General features: G+C 60.4%; 1 protein-coding gene across 4 annotated transcripts in view; it reads left to right on the plus strand.

Annotated features, from left to right (window-relative positions):
• ADGRD1 (adhesion G protein-coupled receptor D1) overlaps positions 1 to 18304 on the plus strand; it is a 140975-nt gene extending 122671 nt beyond the window's left edge. For all 4 annotated transcript variants that reach the window (XM_057305803.1, XM_057305802.1, XM_026514669.4 and 1 more), the window contains 5 exons: positions 8753 to 8844; positions 12212 to 12338; positions 13628 to 13669; positions 14930 to 15022; positions 16227 to 18304. In XM_057305803.1, the coding sequence (XP_057161786.1) occupies positions 8753 to 8844; positions 12212 to 12338; positions 13628 to 13669; positions 14930 to 15022; positions 16227 to 16322 (450 nt within the window). In that variant the 3' untranslated portion in view covers positions 16323 to 18304. The remainder of the gene's footprint in view (positions 1 to 8752; positions 8845 to 12211; positions 12339 to 13627; positions 13670 to 14929; positions 15023 to 16226) is intronic.
• The last annotated feature ends 2403 nt before the right edge of the window (positions 18305 to 20707 follow it).

A 20707-nucleotide genomic window follows, 5' to 3' on the forward strand; every position in this document is an offset into this window, starting at 1 on the left:
GAGAGGGGGCGCCGTCCTCAGGCAGTCAGACGGGGTAGGGGTAGGCTCTGTCCTCAGGCAGGTGGCCCTGACGCCGTAAAGAGCTCTGGAATCACAAAATTCTAAAAACAGACTTTGCTGTTCTAGCTATTGTTCCTCCTACATCTCCCAAGAAAGCCCTGGGTTAAGTTTCATCATTTCTGACGGGCCTGGCTTGGAACATTGCCCATCATCGGTGCCTCGCCGCGCTAGAGGAGGGGAGCGCTCTGATTGGCCAGCCGTCACTGCGGCTGGAGGAGGGGAGCGCTCTGATTGGCCAGCCCTCACTGGGGCTGGAGGAGGGGAGAGCTCTGATTGGCCAGGCCTGGGTCACAGCAATAACCCTGGGGCTGGAGCACGTGGATTCCAGGTCCCGGAGGAAGTTACGAGAACATTGGGGTATGGTTCGCAGAGGAGGCATGGCGCACATGTGGCAGGGGCTCTGGGCGGTCCCAGGGAGCCCCTCCGGTGTGGGTGCCTCCCTGGGGCCCCTCGGCCCGGCAGCTGTGCGCCCCCGTCCGTCTGGGCCTGGGGTCCCACTTCGTCCCGACTCGGGGGACTCCGGGTGTGGCGCCGGGGTCGTGCGGGCCAGGCCCTGTTGGCCAAGCCCCTGGTGCTCCTCAGAGGAGTGCTCCCGAGTGTCCTCGCGGGTGCTTTCCCATGAAGTCAGTGTTAGTAAGAGAGGCTCAGTGTAGGACCGTCTTTCCCCTAAGACGGGAAAGTGTGTTTCCGTGAAGGGTGCCCGCTGCCAGGGAGTAGCTGCTGGAGAGATGGTACTTCTGTTCCGCAGAGGGGCAGCCCAAGGGGCTGGCGGCAGAGGACCCAGTCCTGGCCTGGGGGACCTGGGGCGGGGGCGGGCAGTGGCATTAGTTTGGCTCTCCCCCTCCCCCCTCGCTCCTCCCCTCCCCGTCTTCTGCTGGGACACAAACCAAATTAAATCCTCTGTAGGTAGTATATATGTTGGCTAAATGAACATAATGAAAAATCAATCAATCAATGAGTTATTCAATCAATGCTCTGTAGGAAGGAAAGGCTCAGTCCTGGGAAGTGTAGCGGACCAGGCGCTCAGTGATATCAGCAGGCGTGTCCTGCCTGCCCCATGGCCCGTTGCCTCTGGGCTGGTAGCATCTCAGGCACTCTCTTCCTGGCGGGGACACCACCTGTCCTCTGGGTGTGCAGTGCAGAGCAAGGAGGGAAACTGTTCCCAGCTGTCCCCGCAAAGTCCCACAGAGGCTCTTATTGGCTGCTGTGGGTCACTGCAGATGGAGGCGGATGATGAGCCAGGCCAGCATCACCTGGGTGCTCAGGGGCCAGAGCTGGGGGTTCCCCAGGAGGCTGTGGGGAGCTGTGGGGAAAGGGATGCCACTGCTTGTGCATCCTGGTCAGTACCAGGGCATGTATCTGGCACGAGGCCTGGTCAGGACAGGCTGTCTCTGCCATCCCATCTGGACATCTCTCTGCAGAGGTGCCACACACTGATATCGCAAAGCGGTGGCCCACAGAAGGGCCTCCCCACACCCTTCCTTCCCACCCTGTGCAAATCCACGGTATGTAATCTCCAGGACCCCAGGTGGGACCCCAGAACAGACGCTCCACACACCGTCTGGGCCAGGACCCCCGATGCACTCTGTGAGCACCCTCCCGTGCTGGGACCCTCAGCCTGCTCTCCACGTGCACCCCTTCTGCTGGGACCGCAGGACGTGCCCTCGGTGCACCCCGGGCAGTCACGCATGCCATGGTACTGCCTCTCAGCTGCTGCCTTTGAAGGCTGTGGAGTCCCACCTTGGCTGGGGGCAGCAGTGCTAACAGGAAAGGGAAGGGATGCCTTCCAGATGCCTGTCCCTTCAGTGTCCTCATTCATCACCCCTCATCATTAAACCTGCCTGCCATCTGAGGACAGGTCACCGCTGAGGGCGGTCAGCAGGGACTTGGACTGCTCCACCCTGCATGGGGCAGGGGTCTCATAAATTCCACACCTTTCTTTCTCTTGTCCTTGCTTCTTTCCTCGGCTGCTTCTCTGAAAGCCCACCTGACTTGTTCCGAGTTCGTTGGCACCAACCGAGGCCATGGGCCCTGGGGGTTAATTAGAAGTGAATGTGAGGGAAGATGCTTGAGGACTTGTTAATTCCTTCCTTGTTAAAATTCTGTGCACACAGCGCTCGTGCCACACGTTGGTGGGGCAGGGCCTTCTCGGCGCAGGCTTTCCAGAGGATCAGAGTTTGGGCCTCCATTGTGGCGTCTCCATTGTCTGAGATGAGAGGGACAGCGGGTGGTGCCAGCCCCACACAGCAGCCCTGTTGTTCCGCGGCATTGACTTGGCTCCCGGTCTCCGGCTGTCTCCTGCCGGGTGACATGTGTTCTGGGGCGTCCTCGGGGACACACAGGCAATGGGGGTGACTTCCTTCCTTTGTACAGCCCTCAGAGCCTCTAGGTCCTCCATGGCTGCGGTGCCTGAGCCTCTAGAGGGCCAGGCTGTGGTCTGAGCTCTGAGCTTTGGGAGCCCGGGGGGGCCCTGGTGGGAGGGCTGGGTAACAGGGGGATGGGGGCTGTGTGGACATCAGCCCATTGCCCCTCCCAATAGGCTATCCCTGCGGCCCTGACTGTGCCCCAGGGACTGGTCTGGACGGACCTGGACTGCGCTCCTGCTCTCTGGGTTTGGGGGTGGTTTGGCCTATGGAAGTGCTGGCGGGAGATGAGAGGGTGGGAGGGGACTGAGGCCAGGTATTCACCCTTAGGCTCCTTTGTGCAGGACTGTGGGCGGCCAGGGCTGCTCCATCCTCCATAGGCACATGCTGGCCGCAGCTTCTGGCCACAGCCTTGTCCACAGCCCCGGCCTCTGCGCTGCCCGGATACCTCTGTGGGTGGAGGGGCACAGCTGACCCACATGTGCGCGTCCTGTCCCCATCCCCCCAGTCCTTCTGTGTTCAGGAGGAGTGGCAGGTGCTGCTGGGAGCGTTTAGTCCTGCAGGCAGCAGGCTCTGGTCCTCCCAGGGTGCCCCCCACCCCACCCCGCCCACCAGCCCCCAGGCCCCTCTGCACAGGAGAAGCTGTAGGAACAGAGGTGCCGGAGGCCATTCCGGTTGCCGTCTCCCCAGAGTCCTCTGTGCACGTGCCTAGGATGGCCTTTCCCCGGGGGAATGAGTAGGGTGTCGGGGGGACACATACTGAATTGGTGGGTGAGGGCTGGGGGCACGGGCAGGGAGAGCCAGGGGGAGGATGTTGCTGAGACCCCAGCATGTAGGGATGAAGACCCTGCCTCAGGCTGGGGCCCCGGGAAGAAGAGAGGGCAGGTTTGAGGGCCATTTTGGGGAGTCTGGGAGAAAAGGGAGGTGAGAAGACCATCCTGGTGCTGGGTGTGGGGTGCGAGGAGAGAAGGGAGGCTCGTGTTTACCTCACGGCTTGTAGAAAGGGCGATGAGTCCGCCCACAGAAACATCCCGTGGGGCCCACAGCTTCATTGTTGTTGTATTTAACTTTGAGTTCAGGGCAAGCATCAGATGTCTGGGACCGTGTGGCAGCCTGGCCGTTCCTGGCTGGGTCTGTGGTGAGACCAGAATAACCAGTAACATCACCACCCACCCCTGTTCTGGGCCAGACAGTGGGGCGGGCGGAAAGGGTGGGAGGGAGCAGCTCAGGGCCCTGTGGCGGTGACCTTGGGCTCCTGCGGCCCGGCCACTGCCCGGGGAGGCTGAGCCACCGTCTGGGGATGGGCCATGGACAGAAGAGCTTCTCCGGGGGGCGGGAGCTTCCAAGGAGCGTGACCGGGCCAGGCACCAAGCAGGGCGGATCACACACCTGTCCAGGAAGGGCCGGGAGGTTGGGGAGGGCACGGGGTCGTGGGTCAGAGCGCCCCTCCGCTGCACGAGCAAGGGGCTCTGACAGGGCCGGCGTTGTCCAGCGAAGTGCTTTCAGCTGCAGGAGGTAGCGGGGTGCTGTGTGACCGAGCTGCAAATCCAGGGCTGTCCCCTGTTCCCGGAGCTGTGCGAGGCTCGGCTGCAGCCACTACCACCTGGCCTTTTGGGGGATCGCAGGGCTTCGATCAGAGATCCTGAGCTCCCACCCGCTGTCTGGGGTCCGGGAAGACCATTCACGTGCTCCACACAGAGGCAGAAACAGGCTCCGAACAGACTCCAGACCACTGGACAAACAAATTCCCGGGCTCAGAGCGGGGACATCGGGATGGGGTTTGAAGGGAACATTACTGACCAGAGTGCAGAAGGGAAGTAACTGGATGCGTGAGCACCACGCACCTTGTTCTCTGTCTGTGGTGACCTTCGCCCTCTAGATCCAGAGACCAGGGCAAGAGCGGCCCCTGTCCCAGAGCTTTCCGGGTGATCTGAGATTTAACGGGACTTTGGGGACCAGAGGCTGCCCTGCCTCGATCCTTCTCCAGCAGCCAGCACAGCGTGGGGTCCAGCTCAGGGACCCAGGGACCCCGTGTCCTCCAGGCTCACTGGAGCCCCAGTTCCCATCGTTCAGGGGGCATTAGCTCCTGGCCCGCCCAGCCCCAGCTCTGGGTGTCAGCATCAACCCTGAAGGCCAGCAGTCCTCAAACACGTCACATCGTGCAATTACTGGTTCCCACCGAGCCACATCTCTGGAGGTTTTGGTTATTGGACACGGGCCTTTCCAGTGTCCCAGGTGATTCCATTTGGGAGCCAGCTTGAGGGCTACAGCGCTCCCAGGGGACATGGCAGAGTGCTAGGACCAAGGCGGGGGGCATGGGCTGGAAGGGGTTCCATGGTTTCGTAGCTAGGTGCAGGGGTCCACTAACTGTGGCCCAGTGTGGCCCTCTGCCCACTTCCTTAACAGTTCCGTGGGCACACGGCCACGGCTCTGCTGGGTTTCCTGCTACAGCAGCTGAGTGGACTTGGGGGCTGGGGGCAGCAGCGTGGGGTCCTGCTGACTTGTCGAGCCTCATGCTGGCTCTGCACTGGGGGGCTTGCCTCTTATCCCCTCCGGGGACCCCTGGTTGTGTGTCTGGGGTTATCCCCATTTGCTCAGACTGCCACCTCATTTCCAAACAAAGACAGCGGGTTTCAGAATAACACGCGTGGACGGAGCATGCCCGTGCCCAATGCGCAGAGCTCTCTCGGCGCTGGCTTGCGTGAGGTCGTGCTTGGGGCCGCAGAACGGTGGCTCCCTAGGGAGAAGCTCCCATCTGGGGATATAGGCTCCAACAGTCTGTGCAGCTGAAAGCACCCACGTGTGCTGGCCAGTTTTGAACACGTTTTAGAGAGGTGCCTGTTTGGGTTGGGATGGGTGGTTTCTGTGTGTTCTGGTGTGGTGGGTCCTGCTGGAGCAGGACTGGGGGACAGTGAAGGGTCACTGAGGCCCGAGGCCTCGAGCTGGGGAGGAAAGGGCAGAAGTGAGCAACAGCTCGCCTCGTCACCACACAGTGTTCTCCCCGATCAGGAAGGGAAATGGCTACCGTTCCTTGGATGGCTGCAGGTGGGCCCAGTGTGCACGGCCCGCGGGACCGGCAGGTGTTGTAGAAGCTGTCGGTTCTGGACGCCCCTCATGGGGTCCCCATGGGCACCAGAGTCCCCCAGGGGCTTGTTCTGTGCAGGCCCCATAGGGCACGGTCCTCCAGTTCCCAGAAGAAAGAATTTCTGAGGAGAAGCCAGGGTGGCTCTCTGCACAGAAGCCCAGATGTGACAGGGTTATAGTGCTGGTCACAGAGGCCAGACACACACGTCCACGGGGACAGAGTAGCAGCTGTGGCTGCACACCACAGCGTCTCCCGTGTATTTCCATGTAATGCTTTCCCTGTGAGTTGTGGCACACATCCCGATGGCTTCTCACGAGGTCAGGGAGCAGGACGGGGTGCAAACCCCAGAGCCCTGTCCAGCCCTTCCCTCCTCCGGGGGTCACATGACCTCGAGTGCAGCTCCTTCCCCGTCTTCTTTTCTGCGGAAATGCTGCCCGTGAATTATTCCTCCGGCTTCTGTCAGAAGTAGCCTGCTGGCCGATGTCACGTGGGGATGCCAGGCTGGTGAAACACCCAGAGTTCGTGGCGCTCAGGCCTCTCCACCACGGGCCTCCCCCGCCCCGGGCTTCCCCCACAGGCAGCCAGGCACCAGCCAGGCAGAGTGGCCGGGGTGAGGGGGCAGGCCCACATGTGTTTCAGATCTTCCCGAAACACTAGGGTTTTCTGGCTCACAGCTCGGCCTCCCCCTGCAGGAGCCGGTCGCAGGGTTGGAGGTCCGCTGGGCCTCCTCTCCTGCCATGCAGGCAGGTGGGACTGTCCTGCCAAGGGGCGAGAGTGCTCGCCAGAGGGGAGAGAGAGACGGCAGGAACACAGCCCAGAGAAATCTTCGCAGAGACAGCACGAGATGCTGAATGGGAGCCGCCGGAAATGCCAGCGGCTGCGCCCTGGTTGCCACGCTCCCTGGCAGAGGCCTGGAGGTGACAGAGGGCCGGCAGGCCTGTCAGGCACCGTCTGTGTACCCCTGCTTCTCCCCCGGGGGTTAGTCTCATGGCCTAGTCCCTCGGTGGCTGAGGTGAGGCCCTGGGTCACCTGGGTGCCAGGAAACGAGGGGTGACGTGATTCTGGAATTTTAACACATATGCTTAAGAATTTGAAAGAAAACCTTAACACATATGAGCCGTCTGCTCGGCTGTTTCTCAGCTCCCTGTCTCCACCGCCCCCAGCAGACACCCCGATCCTAATTACTCATGTATCCTTGGGGCTTTATGCTGATAGAGGTGAATGTAAATGTCCAGGGCCTTTCCCACACAAAGTCTACTGGACTCTGGCTTTATTAGCGTGAGAAGAGCGGCGTGGGTCTGTGGTCCCCCCGCAGAGTGGGTGGGCCATGGCCGCCCCCAGACCTGCCACCTGCTGTGGATGGTCACGTGGTCTCTAGCCTTGTGTCGTTCCAGACGAGGTCTCAGCTTTGCCCGGGGCACGAGGAACCCAGGATGCAAATCGCAGAGGGGAAGAGGCCAGGCCTGCAGGGCGGCAGATGGGACCAGGGTGAACCTCCCCTCGAAATGCATGGGAAGTCCTGCAGGAATCATCATCAGAGCTCTAGACTTTACCCAAAAGCATAAAGCCAAAAAGCATTTATTCAAGAAAACAGCCAAGTCTTGTGGTAGAATGGGGCCTCCTGGTGGCCCTGCGCTCTGGGTCACTGGTGGGTGGGTACAGGGAGCAGCAGGTGCGCTGCCGGATGTGCCTGCCCACATCTCTCAGAGCTGAGCTGTACTTGGACTTGTGTTAGCAGCTGTTGTCTGGAACACAGTCCCCACCCCTGAAGCAGTTCCGCACCTCTGGTGCCCTTGCCCTGCCCACCCTTTCTCCGCGTGGCTGAGTGGGGTTTTCTCGCGGTTTTAATGTGATTGGTGCGGGAGGGGAGGAGGGCACCGCTGCTGGTGAACATTCACGCTGTTGACTTGTTCCTCTTCCTTGGGCTGGGGGACCTCTGTCAGGATCCTCCTTGTGCAAGTGGGAGAGGACGTAGGTGACGTGGGTCCGAAGCCAGGGTCCGAGCTGCCGGGGTTGAGGGGTCGGTGAAGCCAGGGAACCGGGTTGCACAGGGCACTTTACTGGTGGATTGGGCTGTACAGGCTGGGGCTGCGTGCGGAGGGTGCCACCCCCGCCCCGTCCTGGGTGCTCCATCCGGGCCTGCACAGAGTCGTGGAGGATGGGGCCGGGGTTGGGGGGAGGTGAATAGCACTGAGTTTGTGGGGAAGGGTCTGCAAGGCTGCAGGGAAGGTGGAGTCAGCAGTGGTGCCTCAGGAAGGCCTCAGGCTGGGGCCCCCGCGAGGAGGCCTCAGGTGCACGTCAGTGGGCTGGGCACGCAGACCTGCGCGTCGGACTGACTGCCAGGGTGGGAGGCCCAAAGCCCCGCCTGCTGCCCCGCGGTGCCGGCTGGTTCTGCTGGGCACCAGGCTGGGGTGGGGAAGGCCACTTCTCCTGGGATGTCTGCCAGGGAGAGCCTTGTCCTTGCCTGTGGTCAGGCCTGAAAGTGCACATAGGATTTTGCCTGGCGCTGGACTCCTCGGCGACTTTGTCATTGACTTCCGAGGTTTCCAGAGGGAAGAGAGGGTCCCGGCCACAGCACAGCCCTGAATCCAGCGGCAGCAGAAGGAAATCTGGGCTCTCACTTCCCCTCGCCGCCTCCCCTTGCTGCCGGGCTCAGTCAGGGCGCCGGGGAGCTGCCTGCAGGAGGGGCAGTTGTGCCGGAGCCTCTGCAGAGACCCCCTCAGCCCCGTCTCCCAGCCCCCCTGACCCCACGGGGAGCAGCACTGGGCAGATGCAGTCCCCTGCGCTGTGGCCTCCGTGGATGACAGAGCCGCAGGCCTGGGTGGGGCTGGGGACTGAGAGCCGGGTGGTGCGCAGGGGGCTTTATGGATATGATTTTTCATCCTTGCAACGACCTATTCACACTGTGGGTGTCAGGACTGTTTCTCATCAGACGGGGAAACAAGGGCACGAGCGTGTGGCACGGGGGCTCAGAGTGAGCAGTGCTGAAATGAGGTTTGAACCCCAGGCCTGGCCTTGCCGTGCTCCTGGGGGCCAGACCTTTCCTGCGGGCACAGCTGTGCTCCCAGAGGGTGCCGCTGCATGTGGCAAGGGGAGCGAACTGCTCAGGGCCCTCCGTGGGTCAGGTGTTTGCAGACGCCACCTGCTCACTCAGCCCGGCGGGGGGCGGGGCTGCCTGGGGGTCGGGGAGCTCTGCAGGTGCGGCTGCGGCCCTCACCTTGTGCCCGTTGCTGCCCTTGTGCAGGTCAATGTGGGTATCCTCATCGCTGTGACCAGGGTCATTTCGCAGATCAGCGCGGACAACTACAAGATACATGGGGACCCCAGCGCCTTCAAGTAAGTTAGACTCTGGGCCATCCATGGTGGTCCTGCCTGCACAGAGCTGCTCAGGGGTAGTGGGGCGGGGGGTCACTGGGGAGCCCTGGGCTCGAGTCCTCGCTTGGCTGTTAGTCACCTCCTCTGACCAGGACCAGCCCTTTAAGCCTTGCTGCCCCATTCGGAAAGCAGGGGCCTACTAGGTGCCATCTGGGGGCTGCTCAGCCCTGCGGTGAGAGGCCACTTGCGAGACCGAAGGAGGAAGGTTCTGGATTTGGTCCTGCCTCAGCCCTGGCCACTGGCCCCCTCCGTGCCTTGCTCTCCTGTCTGTAAAGGGCTGTCATGCAGGTGAAGCTCCTCAGGGTAGAACTTCCCGAGGTGCTGCAGGGCTGGTCCTCACGCAGGCAGGATTCCCCACGCCTCCTGCCCTCGAGGGGTCCTGACCCCATACCAGTGAGGGCTCCACTGACTGCCAGTGACAGAAGATCCAACACAAACAGCCTGAAGGAAAGGGGGATTGATCCACACAGGTATCCTCAGAGCCCAGGAGGGAGTCTCGAATTGCTTAATCCGGGGGACCCAGCTCCTTCTGCATCCTGCATCCCTGTGTCCCCTGTCGGCTTCATGCTCAGATGGACCTGCCTCCTGGTGACACGGGAAGACCCTCCCTCCCACCTGTTCAGACAGAGGTCCTGAGCTTGGAGGCCGGGGCTCCGATCGGGTCCCATGTCCACCCCAGAACCAGTCACAGCAGAATGGAAGTGACCAGTTCACCCGGGCCTGAGTCCCATGGTCCATCCTGGCTCTGGGATGCACTCAGCACCCCCAAACCACAGGGCCAGGGAGTAGGGGAGGTGACTCCCGACAGGGAACTTGGGGGCTGTTATGAGCATTTAGGACAGGAACAGTAGACACCTAAGGTTCTGTAAGTTACTTTAGCTGCACTTTATCTTTTCCGATCTGAGAGCAAAAGCAGTAAATATGTCAGCAGCAAATCGATAAGACAATTATTCTGTAATGAATTCCCAACACCGTGAATTGGACTGAAAGCAGCTCTGGCCCTCGTGGGTTTGCTCAGCCTGCAGACACCTTCGAGGGCAGCACCTTGGGGCAGGAAGGGGTCTTGGGTCAGGGAGCACATCCGTTTTTTTTCCCTGGTGGGAGAGGGCAGTGCTGCCCTGTGAGGCTGGCCTGTCTCTGCCCCGCGGTGGCCTGGCCAAGGGGGACCCTCCCTCCCTGCAGCCCAGCTCAGGGCCAGCCAGTGTCCCCAGCCCTCGTTTCCAGCAGAAGGCCTGGCTCTGCTGTCTGATCCTGGCCCCACCAGGACCACGGCTCTCACTGCCCAGAGCAGCCGTGAGCTCACCCCACCGCGTGTGCCCTGTCGTCCCCCATCACGGGCCCCAGGAAGCAGCCTCCCTCCCTCCACCACTGCATCTCTGCTCCCCGAGTGGAGGCTGGCCCGGGGTCAGGGACCAGGCACGGGGAGCACATTTCCGCATCTCTGCAGAGCCTTGGCTGCTGGCCAGACCGCTGAGGCCTCCCGTGTCCTGTACCCGAGGCCTAGGGTCACGCTCCTCCCAGGAGAGCTCAGACGGCGTCTCTGGACAGAAAGGGGGCTCTGCTGTGTGACCCGTGCAGGGGCTTCTCTCCTCCACGTGGCCGAGCCTGGCTCCGTGGGACCCCTCACTGTCTTCTGGGGTCCTCTGTGTGGCGTGTGCCCCCGGGCTGCAGACCAGGCAGGGGGACGGCAACTGCAGCATCCTTGGACAGCGACTGTGGCTCCTTCCTCCTCCCCGGCCCTTGGTTTCAATCTGGGGGTTTCCTCTGTGCGGAGCAGCTCCTCACTCAGTGACTCACAGGACGACGTGCTTCCTCAGGAGCCTGGAGGGGCTTCCACGCCCTCCTTCGTCTGTTTGCTGGGGGATTCCAGACTCCCAGAGAGGAGCAGAGAACATTCCGTTTTCACAAGGGAGGTTTAGGCTCCCGGGGGCAGGGGTGAGGCTGTGGACCACGAGGACGCACCCACGAGCCGTGGGAGGAGGGGGCTCACGTGGACTGAGCCCCACGCAGGGCTGGCCTGGAGAGCAGCAGGACAAGGGTGTGTGTGGGTGCTGTGTCCACCTGCCCGGGGCCTCCCCCAGGGCAGGGAGCTGCTCCTTCTGTGTGTGACAAGGGGACCCCGCCAGTCTGGCCCCATTAACAAGAGGCCTCAGAGAGCTCCAGCTGCACATGTCTCCCCCAAGATCTTGTTTCGATGCTTCAATTTTTAAGAAAAAATGGCACAATTTGAGACCCATTTCTTGAGACTGATCTTTTCACATGTGGGTTTCCGAGATGTAGAGGTGAGACTACGCAGTCCGTGATAGTTGGTTTCCCAGATTCAGGCGTTGGAGTGTATTGACTTGAGGAAGTTGCGGGGCTGCCGTGCCCCGGCAGCTGACCTGTGGGAGCCTTCCCTGGTTTCAGGGTTTGTGGCCAGGAGCTGCCGGGGCCGGGACCCTGGGCCTCCCACCAGGAAGCTCAGTTGGCCGTCTTGCACCTCTTCCCAGAGATGCTGGATGTTGCGGGGCCCCTGTGCACGCTCGTCGGTCTGTCCGTCACTCACTCGCTCATTCCTTCCTTCATTCAGCGGTCACTTCCTACGAGCCGCTGGGCCCTGGGGCAGGGCTGCGCTGTGGGGTTGCAGCGAGGAAGCCCCGGCCCGGCCATTGGGAACTCGTGGTCGAGTGAGGGAGGCAGATGTGCGCCCAGTGATAAGCACAGCTCCCATCTGTCTGCAGGCTCTCCTCTGAAGCCCAGGTGCAGAACCCCCCACGTGCCAGGCTGAGCTGTTTCAGAAGCCAGGGTAGATGCGAGGTCTCTCAGAAACGGCCAGGAGTCAGACGACCATGTGGGCATTGCGTCATTCGTTCAGCTGGTGTTCCCTGGGGGCTGACTGGGTGCCAGCACTGCTCTGGGCTTGCAGAAGCAGCAGGGACCACGTTCCGTGGAAGCCACGTTCTGACAAGGAGCCCGTGAGGCTGATTCTGAGCATGCCTCCTGCCCTGCGGTGTCCACCCCGCTGGAGCCTTGGCTCTGCTGTCCTTGTGGGCACCTGGGGGCGCCCTCGATCAGCACTGCTGCCAGCTGGATCAGGGTGACCCGTGGAGGGCGCCCAGCGCCAGGTGCAGGGGGGCAGAGACAGAGCTGCTGGCTTGGCAGGGACCCCGTCTCGGCTCCTGAGCGTCCACTCCTAACCCGAGGTTACCTGCAGGATGGAGCTCAGGTCTGGCCCCCAGGAGGGCTGTGTCTGCTCCCTTTCAGAGGCCTCACGTCGAGAGGCCAGTGCCCTAGACTACCCCCCTTGCCTGCCTGCCCCCCTGAGTGGCCATCTCCATTTCTCTTTCAGGTTGACAGCAAAAGCCGTGGCCGTGCTGCTGCCCATCCTGGGAACTTCGTGGGTCTTTGGCGTGCTTGCTCTCAACAGCCAGGCCTTGGTCTTCCAGTATATATTTGCCATTCTCAACTCCTTACAGGTGAGTGCCTGTGGGACTGCCAGCTGGGCTGTCAGCTAATGAGTGGATGAGTGTGGAGCAGGTTGCCACCGGGGCAGGAGGGAGACCCTCCTCTCCGTGCTTGCCACACACCCTGCGAGCCCATAGCACGGGCATGCCCGAGGGCCGAGGACGGAGGTGCGATGGAGCACACACCACGGTCTCTGCACACAGGGTCTGCCGGACCATCCCCTGTTCGCAGCGGGGCTGCTCATCGTGCTGGCAGTACTGGTGGGAGGCACAGCTAGGCCTCAAGGGGAGACAGTCGCATGTGTGCAGCTCCAGAAGGGGAGCCAAGCGCAGAGAGATGGCGATGATGTGTACTCAGGTCTGGGTTCACATGTGTCCCCTGCAGGGAGGGGCAGGGAAGGGCCAACAGCCTGGAAACCAGAGACCTGGGGTGCTCAGAACCTGTATCCCTAGACCCCCCCCCCCCCGCCAACGGAAGGGTGGAAGTGAGTGCCTGCCACCACCCACAGCCCGCACAGCTGAGCCTAAGGCTGAGTCCTGGTGAGTGTGAGCACGGCCCACCTGTCCAGTCCTTGTTGCGGTCTGGGTCTCCTGACCAGAGCTGCATCTTCGGGAAGTGTGTGGGGCTTCTAATTTGTAATAAGGGGCACACATTGTTTGCCTCTGATCGTTTACAGAAAAATGTGATCAGTTGTCCTGGCTGCAGCCCTTATGCACCCTGGGTCCTGGGGCACCTCGCTTATCCTCTCTGCATTCCAGTCCCTCCTCCATAAAACGGGAACAATATCAGGACCCACTTCTGGGGCTGCTTCAGCACTAAGTGAGATAACTCACGGGAGGTGTTGCCCTAGTGCCGGACACACAGTAGCCATCGTCAGAGTTTGGGGACATCCTCATTCTTGTGCCCATTTCATTGTTATCATCATGTTGTCTGAGCTGAGGACGCCAAGGCTCAGTTTAGTTGATTGTCTGATGTCCTCACCTTTGTCCGTACTCAGCATTTTACTCATTGCTGGGCCTGTCCTGTCTGGGAGTTCACCTGTCTTTGTACCTTTGACCAAACAGCATAGTGGTCCCAGTGGTGCCAGCCTCTAGGCTAGACTTCATGGTGGGATCCAGGACGCCCCTCCATTCTCAGGGGCTCCAGACCATAGGATTGTCACACGGCTCACTAGCAGGCTCCCCAGCAGGGAACCACACCAGTGCCACTCCCAGCACCCACGTGGCCTTGGGAGGAAGCCTCGGGAAGTGCTGTGACAAGATGCGAGGGCCTAATCCTGTGTTCTCCCCTTCCTCCCCAGGGGTTTTTCATCTTCCTTTTCCATTGTCTCCTGAATTCAGAGGTACGTCTACTCTACTTTCTAAAAACGTGAAGACGATTTTTCATTTCTGAAAGGGCACACGGTGCAGGAACGGTCTTGCCTCCTCGGGCTGGTGTCCGGGGACGCAATCCTGAATAGGCTTTGGTGGTGGCGACAAGCTGTGTGCAGTGGGGCTGCTTTCCGTCAGCCCTTCCTTTGCACCCTGGTTGCTGAGTGACATCGAGGCATCCCCTTCCTGGCATCACACAGGCCCTGCTGGCTCCATGGAGGACAGGGGCGATGGAGCAGTGGGGGCAGCCAAACTGCAGCTTCTAGACCTGCTTGCTTGCTGTCCGGCACGTTAGGGAGAGTAAGATGTAGACGTCCTTCCTGCAGTCTTCCCCAAAGGCATGAGGCTGTCTGGGGTATGAGAAGGACATCTCCTGACTGCAGGGTTTAGGGGGGACTGTGTCACATGCCCTCCACGGGCATTGGGGCAGCTGCAGTGGGCTCGTTCTCAAGTACAGTCTGGGCATTGACCTGCTGTGCACTTGGCCATGGGGAGGGTGGAGGCTACTCCAGACCCTGTTTCTCAAGACCCACACTTACCCTTACATTGTGGGCTTGATGTTTGAGACCCCACCAGGCTTGGTCATGGGGAGGTACTCTGGAGCAATGAGTGGGAACAGGAGGAGAGGTACCACCCCAAATGTGCCATTTCTGCAGAGGGTCTGTTTGTGCAGAGATAGCGATCAGGCAGGAGGGAAGGGATGTCGGGGGAGGGGGGTGAGTGGGGCAGGGTGAGTCCTCTGAGGAGGGTGATGACCAGTGCTGGAGGGATTACATGACGGCCAAGCCAGCGAGCGGCCCAGCAGGGCCCAAAACTATGTCCACGAGGTGGGAAGGGGACGTGGCCTTGAGCCATGCATGGCCCACCCCGTGTTCGCATTCGTTCACTTTCTTCTCCGTTGTTTCTGCTGCCGGTCACACTCTGCTCCCTCCACCATTCCCTGTTGAGCGTGTCCGGTGCCCTGTCCAGAAGTGGTATGAGGCCAGCAGGGGCCATACCGGACCCCTCTCTCCCTCCGCAGGCCCTGGTACGGTGGTGGGGACAGTCTGCACCTGCTCAGTGAGGCAGTTGAGTCTGGATGCGATGCTTCCAAGTCCTGCCCATACCCTGCAGTTGGTATTCTGGGACTTTATTTCAGCGCAAAACCTAGGGTCCTAGGAGAATGACCTTCTATTGTTGCTGTTTCCGCCACTGAAATTGCTTCTAACCAGCCCTCTGTTCTGCCTTCAAAGGTGAGGGCTGCCTTCAAACATAAAACCAAGGTCTGGACCCTGACGAGTAGCTCCGCCCGCAACACGAACGTGAAGCCTTTCAGCTCCGACATCGTGAGTGCTACCAGTGTCTTGTCTGCCTCCCGCCTCTTGCTTGGATCCTGTCCTGCGTGCCTGCACCCTTACCCTCAGACCCGGGGGCTCTTCTGTCCTCGTCACCTGGAAAGCCAGAGGGGCTTCCAGCTCTGCTGGGTGCAGCAGGCCTATGCCTTCCTGGGCCTCCTAAACCCGGAGCCTCCAGCACACCTCTCCTTCCTTCCCTGAGCCTGACCTTGGCAGGGCCGCGGCGTGCATGCGGCTGCCCTGCCGGGATTGTGGTGCTGAGGCTTGGGTGCCAGTGGTTGCTGCTCAGCCTTCATACCTGGCATGGCCTGCAGGCTGCATGCGCTCTGGGGTGACCTTGTGCCCACAGCAGGCTCCTCTGTCCCCGTGGTATCACATGATCTCCTGCCCATTTCCCAGGGTCAGTACTTCCGTGTTGACTTAAGAGGACGGGAGGATCCGTTGACCAGGAGGCAGACACTGGGCGTGCTGCTGGAAGTCGGCAGGGACAGCCCGACCTCCAGGGAGCTTATCTGCTGCACGGGTCTCTTCCCTCCACAGACACCCGAGCGCTGGGGTCGTGGTGTTCAGGGATCCCGACAAGCCTGTCATCTCCACGCCGGGCTTGGTTTACCTTCCTTCTGTGGGAAGTGCAGATGCAGTCAGGGCCCCCGGGTGCCTGGGGCAGATGACATGTGTTCTCATGGTGCCACTGCCTCCTACCTGAGCCGGGCCTGGCTCGGGGCTCCGTCCTCAGGAAGAACTTCCTGGGCAGTGTGGAGTAACGGCGCCCCCCGGTGCCGTGTTGTGCCGCGGCCACCATCTGCGTGTTCTGGTTATCGATGCGTGTGTGGCTGTCTTCTGCCTCCCACTGGCGGGTACATCATGGGAACAAGGATCTGGTTGGCACTGTTCACTACTGTGACCCCAGAGCCTAGGGCAGCAGTGGGGTGTGCTGTGTGAGTGCACGGACAGACAGAGGGGAGCACAAGTGAACGCGTGCACACACCAGCTCCTGGAAGTGGTGAGCGAGGAAGTGCAGAGGGCGGAGAGCAGTGCGCCCCTGGAGTCCAGGGTTCTCGGCCTTGGGGAGCAGTGGGGCCCTGACGGGGTGGAGCCTCATGCAGCTTTGTGGCCCAGCGCTTCTGCACTCCCTGCGATCTGGTTTCCCACCTCGGGACCGAGTCTTCACAGCTCACTCCTTTGTGATTTGCAGATGAATGGGACCCGGCCAGGCACAGTGTCCACCAAGCTCAGCCCCTGGGACAAGAGCAGCCATTCTGCCCACCGAGTGGACCTGTCCACCGTGTGAGCAGGGAGGCTGTTGACTGGCCATCTTGCTGCTCAGAGCACACCCCGCAAACTAAACACAAGAAACACTCTGCCTTCACCATGGGACCCTCTCCTCGTTGCTGTTTGGACATGGGGGTCCTGGCCCCCATGACAGGCTGTCTCACCTCTGGCCCTCCCCGTGTGACAGAGCCCACTGCTGGGCCCGAAGCCTGACGCACAGTGGTGGGCGGCCCTCCCGGTTCTCGTCCTCCCGTGGCCAAGTGACTGTCCCCTGGGGCACCCACTGTGCGCATACAGGACCCTGGGGCTGCGGCACGAGGAGGGCCAGTTAACCTGGGCACCGTGATGGGGACTTGGGTCCTGCAGGGAAAGTGAAGACCCCCAGGCACCCGCAGAGGGTCAGGCGGAGGCAGATGGATGTGTGAGGAGCGTGAAGAATGTCCTCGACCTGCTGAATCAGCCCCAGCAAGCTCTGAGAAGAGGGGCCCTGTGCAGGCTGGTGCCCCGTGGGCCACCTCGCCTTCTGGCTGTGCAGGGGCTTTGGGCTGGGGGGCGCTGACCACAGGCCCAGTCGCAGGCGAATGCCTCTTCTGGGGGAAGAGCCAGGTGGGGCCGCTGCAGGGAGAGCTCCCAGCCCCCCTCATGAGTGCTCTCTCCACATTCACTGTCCGCCTTGCCTTGGACCCCGTTGCGCACACCTGAGCCCTCCCGTGGCCCCACAGCTGGTAGCTGCCCTGCAGCTGGGTTTCCCACGGCCTCACTTCCCCCGAGCTTTCTGTTGGTCACGTACAGACACCTGTGTTTCTCACGGGCAGATGCCGGTGGTGGGTAGCAAGTGTGTTCCGTGTGGCCGCAGAGGCCACAGAGGCCACTGCTGCCCACATGGCCGCTTGTGCCACGCCCTGGGCAGGGTGGCCTGATGGTGGCTGTGTCTTCTGGTCGCTGTTGGTTTGTGGACTGGGGCTGGGCCCCCAGGAAATGGAGTGACCGTTACCGCTGCGTATGTGGTCAGGGCCCTTGGGACACCAGGGCCTGTGACCTTAGATGTGACCCCCAGTGCCATGGAATATGGGGAAGGAGGCTGGGAAAGCTCAGACCGGGTGTCAGCGGTGACAGTGTGTGTGAGCCGCGTGGGTCAGACATTCAGACCTGTAGCTGATACTGGAAAATCTGTAAACTGTGACCGTGGTGGCACCAAGCCTTGCCCGCCCCACATGCCTGCCGGGTCTCGGGGGCCTTTCCTGTGTAGTTCTGCGTGCCTTCTCCCTCCTTCTCAGGTGCCACCCCGATCACGATGGTGCCGTAGTCACCCGCAGGCACGTCCCGCGCGGGGAGGGGTTGGACCGAGAGCCGCGTGTCGATCACGGCACATCTTTGTCCCCGCGAAGCCCCGGGTGCAGCAGCCGACCCAGCACGGGGTGACCCAGCACGGGGTGACGGCGCAGTTGCCTCTCTGTGGCCCCCGGGGACGGGCGGGGGCCTGGAGCGCTGCTGAGACCCCGCGCATAGTGAAAAGGCCGAGTGTTCCCAGCCCCTGCCCAGGCTTCTCCTCGCGATTCCAGAAACCAGATGGCTTGTAACTGGGTGTTGGATCCTCGCCGTGCCCGCGAGCACCTGGAAGTGGGAACACTGTATTCCTGACATCTACACGTGGGTTTTTGTCTCTTCGTTTCTGGTGAAGCAAATCGTAAGGAACCGTCTTTCCTTTAGGTGAAATTCTTTGTTTCAAACTCCGCGTATTTGCTCTCGCGGCTCCTGCACCAAGCGGAGTCACGAACAAACCGTTTCTAATGAAGGAAAGCAGCGCCCTTGATCTATAGGCTATAGATTGGGCTTCTGCAGCGCGTTATCATCTACATGTAATTGGGCCAAAGATAAGAAATTGGAAAGAATCGTGTGTTTAGAGTAGTTCACAGCACAGGAAAAATGACGAATGCCACTAAGTAGTGAAAATATGTTGTGATTTTTTATGAAATAAACTCTCAATGTCCTTTAGATAAACTGTGGTCCTAAAGTTTTTTGCTTGTGGGAAGTGAGCGGGATGGGGTCTCAAGACAAAAATGTGGAGAAATGCACGTAGGTGACCTCCCGCCCTGGGACTCAGTCAGCAGACGTTTATTCAGCACCAACTGTATACCCAGCACATCCTAGCTCTGGGGACACCATGGTGGACGACACCCCGCTCTCGGGAGCCTCCCTCCCCTGGGGCAGGGCGGTGGGGGGCGAGCACCAGCCCCTGGGGAGGAGCCTCCGTCAGCACCGGCGCCCAGCCCTGCGCACGGCTCTCGCACACGGCTCCAGCGTCCCTGCAAACAGGCAGACGCGCCTTCTTTGTCCTTGTCATCTGCCCCCGCGGCCGCCCGCTTTCAGACTTCTCCTGTGCGTGTCAACCATTTTCCAAGTCGCTGTGTGTCGCTCATAACTATACTCGTAGCGGATATGCGTAAAACATACCGTTACATGCGGTATTTTGCTAGACCCTTGAATTATTTTACAAGGAGGTGACTTCCGTGCTTGCATGTTACATACGGCACGTACGTATCTTACGGATAGGCGTATCAGGTTACTGTTTGGGCGTGTTTTCTGCCTACGTATGTGAGGTGAGTGGATCAAGAGGCATGTTGGTGTCTCTGATGTCATTCTGCTTATGGCTTGTTTCCCTTATTATTTTCCAGGTTAAAATTTCAAATTGGGTTTCTGCATCAAAAAGGAAATAATTCCATGGCCCCTGAAACATTTTGCTCAGTTGCTTACCAAAACAGGTGTGGGGCCAGTGCTCGCTGCTGCTGAGAGATGAAGGGCGTGTTACCGGCAGAGAGCGTTTGCCGCCAACCCGGTCTCATCTGCACCTCTTTGATCCCTGCAGAGACTGCAAGCTTCCCTGTGCCTTTTCTTTCTCTTCTTTCTCTCAGGACGGGGCTGGCAATTCTGAATGTCCGGGCGTAATAAAACTGTCCTTCCAGTGAGCTCTCATCTGTGCACCCTGAGCTCCTCTCACTTCCGTGCTTCCGTGGTTGGTGTGGAGTGTGCGGACACGAGCCCGAGCTACAGCAGGCGACCGTGGATCAGAGGTCTCCTGCTCTGAGACTGGCCACGCAGCCCGTGCTTACCGCCCGTGGAAATGCCTCCACGCGTCTCCGGGCGTTCCACCCATCCGTCTGCAGTGCGGTTCCCACTCACTCCTGCTGCCACGTTGGGGAGGCAGGCGGGGGGGGGGGGAGGTGCTTGGGTGGTGACTCCGAGGTGAGTCACGTGGCCATGCAGAGGGGCCCTGATGCCCCCCCGGCCCCCGCCTCCTCGCACCGGAGCCCCCACCACCTTCCACAGCGTCCCCCTCCCCCACCTTGCTGCTCCTGCAGAATTCTGCACGCCTTGCAGGCCATGCACACAGGTCCTTATCTTCCTGGGTGCAAATAGGCCTTTACGGTATTTCCCACCACGTTTAGGGTGTTTGGCCGTGAGGGCTGGGGCTGGGGCTGGGGGAGGTAGAGGTGCTCTGTTCACATCATGGGCCCAATCCCTACTTGTAGATAAAAATTTAGTTCATTTATTTCTATTGGGAGAGAATTGACGTACAGTATTACACTGATTTAGCTGGACAACATGGTCTGATGGTTGTGTACGTGGTGAAGTGGTCCCCACGGTGAGCCCGTCCGTCACCACACATGGTTGCAGACGATGGGACGTGTATTCAGTGAGCCGCCACCGTGCAATCCGTTCCAGCCGGGACCTCCTCGTTTTAGAACTGAGTGTACCTCTTGACCCCCTTCACCCTTGCCCTGCCCTCGCCTCGCCTCTGGCAGTCACAGGTCTACTCTGCTTCCGTGGGTTTGGCCTATTTCCATTCTCCACGAGTGAGATGATACAATGGGTGTCCCTTTCCGCACAGCGTCCTTCCGGGCCTTCCACGTTGTCCCAGACGGTCAGTACTCAGTGTGTCCACGAACCACACTTTCTTTCTTCATTCATCTGTTGATGTGGATTTCGGATCCTGCAGCCCTGCTGTAGGATTTGGGTGTCTTTCATTCTCGTTTCCTGCCTGAGCCCCGCCAGGGCCCCAGGTCCGTGCTGGGCAGGAGGGTGGGGACAGGCCCCCTGTCTTGCTCCTGACGTTTGAGACAAAGTTTCCGCCTGTTCGGTGTTGCGTGTGTTACCTGTGGGCTGGTCACATATGCACTTTATTAGGTCAAGGATGTTTTTTAATCATGATTTTGACTTTTGTGAAATGCAGCTTCTGCGTCTGTCCACGTGATTGTTTGATTCTCCTCTTTCATGACGCCGATGCCGCGTGGCACGTGGTCTGCATGCGTTGAACCTTCCAGGCAGGAATCGCAGCGGATCGTGGCGGATGGCTGTTTTAATGAGTCACTTGGCCAGCTTCCGTTGAGAATTTCTGCATCTGTG

The sequence above is a fragment of the Ursus arctos genome, unplaced genomic scaffold, assembly GCF_023065955.2.
Source record: "Ursus arctos isolate Adak ecotype North America unplaced genomic scaffold, UrsArc2.0 scaffold_34, whole genome shotgun sequence".
NCBI lineage: Eukaryota > Metazoa > Chordata > Mammalia > Carnivora > Ursidae > Ursus > Ursus arctos.